Below are 8,327 nucleotides of genomic sequence, written 5' to 3'. Positions count from 1 at the left end.
GAAGAGATCTAGATAAACTACCCAAAATTGTACGAGCATAAAAAAAAGCTACTCATAAATGTTAATTAACAGTTGTATGCCCTTTTCATATCTGTTATTACTCGCGTTCTTTTGTCAGGATCATCTGCACACGATACTGAATCAAAAGCTTCGGGGTTTATTTTTCCTCAAGGTTCTGAGCTCGTATGAGGCCAACGTGTTCGATGCAGTCAGCAATCACTGCAGGTGATGTAAACCTGCCAACATCCAATATTCATGAAATTCAAGTATTACTTGGTTTAAAAAATGTAATATTATTAAGACTTTTTGCCCCCTGTGTTTTAACATGTCTGGGCTTGTGGGGAGTGTGTGTGTGTGTGTGTGTGCGCACGTGCACGTGTGCATGTGTGAAATGGAGTGAATGTGTATGTGTGCACACACACATGCATTTGTCTGGGGGTAGCACTCAGCAAAATGACATTCCTCCTTTTGTACTCACATTCCACAGCCTGCTCCATTCATTGCGTGTGACTGCGGCTGCTGCTGGGGAAGCCAGAGGTTGCTGAGGAGCGGGAGGAGGATGCTGGGACCGTGTGCATGGGAGAGCGTGGGCCCTGTGCTCCCCTCAATAGGCCAACAAAAGGTAAGAAAATGGTCCACTGCCATGGTAATTAAACCTGAATGAGCTTTGAACGACATGACATGTTTCAAGTCTTTTTCTCTGACAGAGGAATTCCAGTAACCAGCTTGGTAAAAATTGGAGTGGACTAGGGAGTCCAAATACTAGTTTAAGGCCATGAATTATTTTGTTATTTTGATTTATATGCACAGTTTGATGTAAAAAGCTGCCCAAGCATTGCATATCTTCCTGTGTGACTGTGAAATGTTCAAGTAAAAATCCATATTCATATGGGGGTCAATCACTCAGGCAGAAAATTCAACAATTCCTAATAGTCAGCTATTCTCACTCTTCTTGCTGACTAACATCAAATTGACCTTTCACTCTCATAATGTGTCCCATTTCAACATTGCCCCAATATTACCCTAAGAAAACACAAGAGCTCTGCATTTCAATGGGCCCATTTGCCCTTTCTCCAGCCTCACATTAGCATTCAAAGTATTCCCCCCTTAGCCCGGGTCAGCTGCTGGCTGCTCTCTCTGCAGCCAGTGTTTGCTCATCCCTGTAATAATCAGCCTTCTTTTACCAACTTTAAAAGGTGGGACAGAGGAGAGAGGCACAGGATACAATAGCATATTATCTCAAAGTGGGGAGAAACGCTTCCCCGGGTGTGAAAAATTACAGCAGCAGTAGAACGGAAATATAGCCCGAGGTACGTTAGTGATGACAAGTGCATTATGTCTTTTGTTAGAAGTTGGCAACTTTACACGGAGACTAAACACAAACAGTTATCACCAATTAACCTCATTTAATTGCATAAGTTGTGGATGAGTGTCTGCCCCCTGGCTCAGGTGACGAAGGCCACCAATGACAGGGTTCAGTGTTAAGATACCTTGTCAGAGAACTGTCAAGAGAAACATATCCCCCCCCCCCCATTATGCCTTGCCTCTTGAGTGGTCCCTCATCTGGCAGGAGGAAGAAATACAACACCAGGGACAAACTAAAAACATACATGAGTCCCATGTCGCTTTATAAGGATCAGTGGACTAAGACCCCGAGCTATAGACGCATGATCCATGGAGGGCTCTGAAGTGGATCAAAGGGTTAAAAACACATACAGTGGTATAAACTTGCAGCGTTGTCTGTTTGAGTCCTGTTCATAATCTGCAGCACATCTCTTCTCTCTTTCTCTTGTTACATGGCACTGTTGACGCCATGCTTATCTACAGGCAATGTCTATCAGTTACAGGGGGGGGGGGAACTACTCCTATATACGTGAACTCCAACAGTGTTAAGTGGCACAGCATTCTAAAAGCATTAAACCTGTGGAAATACAGTACTGTGAGTTATGAAAAAAAACAAAAAACTATTCTGAACATTTGGGTCATTTGCAAACATGCACAAATGTAGTAATCTTAATAGCAACTAGACACGAACTTGCAGATAAAATGTCTGCCTTATCAATTCTTGCCTCTTAAACTAACACGCTAACTTGCAGCTTTTGCAGTTTTGTGATGGTGGGTAAGAGATTAGAATAGAAGAAAAGCAAGGTAAAGGCGATTAGCAACTAATGACTCCCAACATCAAGGAAACATTTCTTTAATTTTTTCATAACAGCATGGTTTTTCCATCAATACTGGAGTAAAACAAACAGGTTTTTGTGTGCAGAATGGCTGAATGTCAAGAGAAAAGCCAGGTACCACCTGGCGTGCCTAACAGTTGGTTGCACGTTACCTTGCTCTGCAACCAGCTGGGTTTGGGCAGCAAGCAGATATTCATTTTTAGGTAGCGTCTCTTCAAACTTTTTCATGGAGATTCCAACATTTACAGGCCCTCCTGTTATCCTCAGAATAACAAAGGCGACTGAGTGATTCCAGTTTCTCATTTAGCTTTGAAAACCCAAACTGAAGTAAATCAAAAAATAAAACACAAACATAATGACCACTGGGTTTGAACCAGCATACAAAGAACATACAGTTTCATACAAAGCCCAGTCCTTGAGAAGGTTTGGGCGCAAATGCAAGACACAGCAAGGAATCTCATGTAATTTACTTTTACATATTTACAGTCTCCATTGTTACTATTCCTGTTGCCCTTTAGTGCTAAAGATTATGCTGAAACTAAGCAGCAATGCTGCTTTTATCATCTTGCTGGTAACTCAATTGAGGAACTATATTTTCTTCTCAAATATGCCAATACAGCAATGAAACGTATTTTGTAAACATAGCATCAACACAGAGAAACATACATCTGTACAATGACCAAGCTGAATTTGAGAACAAGGCTCTCGTGACAGCCCTTAAAACCTATCGTTTCAGGGCCATGACTGGATTAAAAAAAATGCAACCTAACAGCATCACTAAATAACGCAAACACTCACAGTTGGAGTAAGACTAACACTGGAGTCTGGGTGAATGGATCTGACCATGCAAACCTCTCTACAGCCTACAGATCAGACCAGGATGGACCCAATGGCTCAGAAACCTTGACACTTACAGCAAATCTCTAAAGCTGCTGGAATAATATAGTAACCATCGGGACACAATCAATTAAAGAGAGTCAGAGTGAGAGAAAAGCAAGAGCGAGAGAGACAGAGGGAGAGAGAGAAAGAGAGAGAGCGAGAGAAAGAGAGAGAGAGCGAGAGAGAGGATTTTTACAACGGGAGTGTTCAGGGGTACGTGTTTAAATGAGGGTGTCACCTTTGCTCGTGTTCACAATAACACGCAAGTCACTGAGGAGCCCTTGAAGTCCACCCCTGCAATGAGATCACTTACTACCAATAAAGTCAGTGGTAGCAAAGGGCTGTAGGCCGATATCACAGCTAAGGGCAAGTGTGAGCAGACAGAGCTGGTCTACCCTCAGTGTCCATCCGGTGTCCATTCTCAAAGTAGCGCTCACTTACAGGTCCGTGACAAAGCTCTAGTGATAAGAGGCTTACACTGTGATGGCTACCACCACTTAGTCACAACACAGAGGTCATCAGCATGAGACTGCAGGACACTGGATCTAACCATCGTGGGAGTTGTCCCACAGGCAAATGTAGCACAGTTATTTATTTACACAATGCCATGGATCTATTTGGTGCAGTCTGATGGGGGAGTCGAGGAAATCCAGTGGTTTCAAACACTTTTTAGAGTGAAATGAAGACAAACTGCTGAGAGAAAGAGCAAAACAGATAGGAAGAGAAAGAGAGCATTTCTGGTTGTTCATGCCAGTGGCGATAAGTCATCAAACTGTACATTGATAATTTAAAGGCTGATTTGAAAAAAAAAAAAGCCCAACAAAACATTAACTGAATAAGTTTGTGACACTTCACTTTAAGTCTCATGGAGGCCTTTGTTTGTGTGTGCATGTGTGTGTGCATGTGTGTGTGTGCATGTGTTTGGTTGTTTGCAAAGCAGGAGTGACTACTGGTCAGCGGGGACAAAGCAGGAGGACAGACAGGATTAGGGGGAGGGCCGGGGCCAGGTAGCTTCTCTGCTGCAGAGCCACGGATGAGGAGGCGCCCCCCACTCCAGCTGTGGCCAGTCGTGGGGTCAACAGCTGCTCATGTAAGGTGAGGTCATCCATTGCCAGGTTATCAGCTAGGTCTGAGAGAGGGGGGCAGAGAGAGAGGAGGAAGACGGGAGACAGCCGAGGGGGAGGGAGAAGAATGAAAAGTATGAGACAGGCAGAAAAAAAGAGGCATGGAAATGATTAGATGATAATAACAAGGAACTGTCATAGAAGCTGAATAACGCTCATGGCATGTCTGTCCTCCTTTTTTGTGTGTGATGCCTTACACAGCTGTACAAACAACACAACTTAACATTGGGAAAACAGGCAACAACAACTAAGCCTCAGCATATCCAGATGTTTCAGGCATATGTTGAATCACACAGGCGTGCATTTATTGAGATTGCGTGTCGGGATGTACAGTAACTTCAAAGGTGTTGTGTGTAATTCTGCTTGGATTCTGACCTCTTTTGTTTAGTGACATCGCGTGAATAACAAATCAGAGCAAGCACGAGAAGCAAATTCAAACAGAAAGGTAATGCCAATTTAAAACGCCCAATGTAGATACCATGTGTTGCAATCGCTGCACTGTGTGCTGAGAACTGCATGTGCAAGCCAAGTGTTTCAGGGCCAGATGTCAAACAACAACAAAAACAACTCCTGTGTTTTTGAATGCCAAAAAATCTGGGTGGTAGGTGGCAGAGGGATGGGGAATGAGTCATTTACTTTGTTTCAGTCAGAGCCATGTAGAGAGAGAGAGAGTTGGATCAACATGTGATCATCATGTGATTCACGTAGAATTCAGGTAGTTCCAGAAAGTTCTAGGCAGGCAATTATTTTAAAATTTTTTAGATTTTTCCTCCTTTTTTCCCCCCCAATTGTATCCGGCCAATTACCCCACTCTTCCGAGCTGTCCCGGTCACTGCTCCACCCCCTCTGCCGATCCGGGGAGGTCTACAGACTACCACATGCCTCCTCCGATACATGTAGAGTCGCCAGCCGCTTCTTTTCACCTGACAGTGAGGGGTTTTGCCAGGGGGATGTAGCACGTGGAAGAATCACGCTATTCCGCCCAGTTCTCCCCCCCCCCCAAACAGGCGACCCGACCAACCAGAGGAGGCGCTAGTGCAGCGACCAGGACACATACCCACACCCGGCTTCCCACCCGCAGACACGGCCAATTGTGTCTGTAGGGACGCTCGACCAAGCTGGAGGTAACGCAGAGATTCAAACTGGCGATCCCCTTGTTGGTAGGCAACGGAATAGACTGCTACACTACCCAGACACCTTGGCGGGCAATTTGAATGTGTAACTACAGAGAGGCAGAACTGCGATTTTTGGTAATTAGTAGTCAACAAATGCATTGATTTACAGTATTTATCCAGCTCAACAACGTTTATGTAGCTACATCAATATGTGTTTTTAAAAAATCAAAATTCGCTAATATTTGAGGATGAGGGTACATTAAAACACATTACATCACATCCAGACAGGATACATTAAAACACATATGTTTATACACATATAAACATATATATCCTATGTATCTTTTGTCTTTTTACTATGCACTTATTTTCTGCAATGAATTCATTAAATAAATCTCTAATAACTTCAGAAACATGAATAGCATGTCAAGCAGTTTGTCTGTGCCCTGTCCTTGCATATAGTCTCCTCCATGGTTTGCTGTGCTACATGGGGATGCTCCAATCGCTTGGAGAAAGTAGAACAAATGTACGGTTTCCCCACTAACACGGAGAGGAGAAAAAAATGGTTGACTCAAATCAGCAGGAGCAATCGATCACTAAAGATAACAACAAAAAATATGTGAGGTGATCATATTCAAACACTGCATTTGCACTTTTTCACAAAGACCACACCATTGGGAAGATTAATGTTTGGTTTATTAAAAATAAGGACTAGGGAAAGGCTTGCAAAAGCCATGGAGTTGACACTCAGTTTGCAGGGTGAGGGTGCTGTCTCATTTCAGGGTGTCTTCAGGGTGGCATGGTGGCCCAGTGGTTAGCGCAGTCGCCTCACAGCAAGAAGGTCCTGGGTTCGAGCCCTGGGGTAGTCCAACCTTGGTGGGTCATCACGGGTCGTCCTCTGTGTGGAGTTTGCATGTTGTCCCTTTGTCCATGTGGCTTTCCTCCAGGGGCTCCGGTTTCCTCCCACAGTCCAAAGACATGTAAGTCGGGTGGATCGGCCGTACTAAATTGTCCCTAGGTATCAATGCATATGTGTGTGTGTGGGCCCTGTGATGGCCTGGCGGCCTGTCCAGGGTGTCTCCCTGCCTGCTGCCCAATGACTGCTGGAAATAGGCTCCAGCACCCCTGTGACCCTGAGAGCAGGATAAGCGGTTCAGATAATGGATGGATGGATGGACTAGGGAAAGGCTTGCAAAAGCCATGGAGTTGAGACTGAGGGTGCAGGATGAGGGTGCTGTCTCATTTCAGGGCGTCTTCGGGGTGGCACAGTGGCCCAGTGGTTAGCACTGTTGTCTCACAGCAAGAAGGTCCTGAGTTTGAACCCCAAGTCATCCCAGGTCCTTTCTATTTGGAGTTTGCATGTTCTCCCCGTGTCTGCCTGGTTTTCCTCCGGGTGCTCCAGTTGCCTCCCACCATCAAAAAGACATGCATGTTAGCGTTCATACTTCTGTCTGTGTCCCTGATCAAGGCAATGGAAAGAAGAACTGGATTTGGTCCCCAAGCGCTGCAGCTGCTCACTGCTCCTACACAATAGGATGGGTTAAATGCAGAGAACAAATTTCATTGTAACCGAACAATTGTACAGTGACAAAAATAAAGAGGCTTTCTTCAGGCTCCATTCAATCCCCCCATGGTTCTTGCGATAAAAGAGAGTGAGAGAGGGAGAAAAGGTGGTTCTCACCACTCCTGACCTGTAACATCATTGGTCCTCACCACTCCTGACTTATAACATCATTAGTCATCACCATGCAGCACTCCTGACCTGTAACATCACTGGTCCTCAGTACTTCTGACCTATAACATTATTGGACATCACCAAGCAGTATTCCTGACATGTAGCATGCAGAATCACTGCAGAATGATTCCTTAAAATGATTATTTATAATATATATTCTGTAGGATTAATATAAAATATTGGTAATGCTGTAATTTAAAGAAATAATTACGTAGTAATTGAGAATAAACTGCTAAGGAATTATGTATTAATTGTGAAGAAATTCCCAAGAAACTACTTAGTAATGTGAAGAAACGACCCACCTGTCTTACCCCGTATGTGGGCTATACCACTCACTATAACAATTAATTACTGACCAAACCTCTTTATTCTGCTTTACCCAATACTTCCCAGTAATTCTACTACTTCAACTTGTATAATGTTTTTAATGATTTTTATTTACTGTTATTTCTTAGCAATTTCTTCACAATTACTACATAATTAACGGCCTATAAATTAAAGGGTTACCAAACTGTTTAGTACGATTCCTTATATAATATGGCAGTATAATACACATTTAGTATGATTCCTTATTGCTGGTTTTTGGAAACATAATTTGTTGTGTTTTCAATCTCACCATAGTCCACTCAGCACCCCTGACCTGCAGCATCACTGATGCTCCATGACATAGCGGTCCTGCAGCATCACTGATGCTCCACCACACAGCACCCAGTAGTCCTACAGTAGGTTACTAATATACACTAACAAGATTACTTTTGTAATACAGTAATAGAATAGATGTTTAGTATGCTCACTTATATAATACAGTAGCATAATAATTTTCGTATTTAGTATGATTCCCCATTTAGCCTAGTATACTTAATTTTTCAAAATTGCTGGCCTACTTTAAACTAACCATGTGTTTTCAAACTCATGTAGGTCCTCAAACTTCCCTCTCCCTTGGCTAATCAATCCAAAATAAAATGAGCAGCAACATAATATAGACAGGTAATAGTCAACAGAATCATAAAGCCTAAAAACACTCAACCCATAAATTATGTTTTTGTTTACTGTTTAGAAGTCTCAAATATGCACTCTAAATCCATATCAATAGTGATGCATCACAAAACTAGCTCTGTTCCTTATTATTGTGTAATGTTAACTTTGTTATACTAGCTCATACTTCTAAATGGATATCCTCATTTCCTCACCTCCACCCACCACTCTACAATCACACGCCCCAGTGTTGTATTTAAATAATATTTAACTCCCCCCAGCCCACAAAAAAAAAATCATCTTTAGAAGCCATGTTCTC

At 43.0% G+C, this 8,327-nt stretch overlaps 1 protein-coding gene across 1 annotated transcript in view; it reads right to left on the bottom strand.

The window, feature by feature from the left end:
• Positions 1 to 3,780: 3,780 nt before the first annotated feature.
• gpc3 (glypican 3) overlaps positions 3,781 to 8,327 on the bottom strand; it is a 139,888-nt gene continuing 135,341 nt past the window's right edge. Inside the window, exon 8 of the mRNA XM_056277264.1 lies at positions 3,781 to 4,188. Within this exon, the coding sequence (XP_056133239.1) occupies positions 4,013 to 4,188 (176 nt within the window). The 3' untranslated portion in view covers positions 3,781 to 4,012. The remainder of the gene's footprint in view (positions 4,189 to 8,327) is intronic.

This window comes from Lampris incognitus, chromosome 1 (genome assembly GCF_029633865.1).
Source record: "Lampris incognitus isolate fLamInc1 chromosome 1, fLamInc1.hap2, whole genome shotgun sequence".
In the NCBI taxonomy this organism is placed as follows: Eukaryota; Metazoa; Chordata; class Actinopteri; order Lampriformes; family Lampridae; genus Lampris; species Lampris incognitus.
The sequence above is the reverse complement of the archived record's forward strand: the minus strand, read 5'-3'. Positions and strand labels throughout refer to the sequence as shown.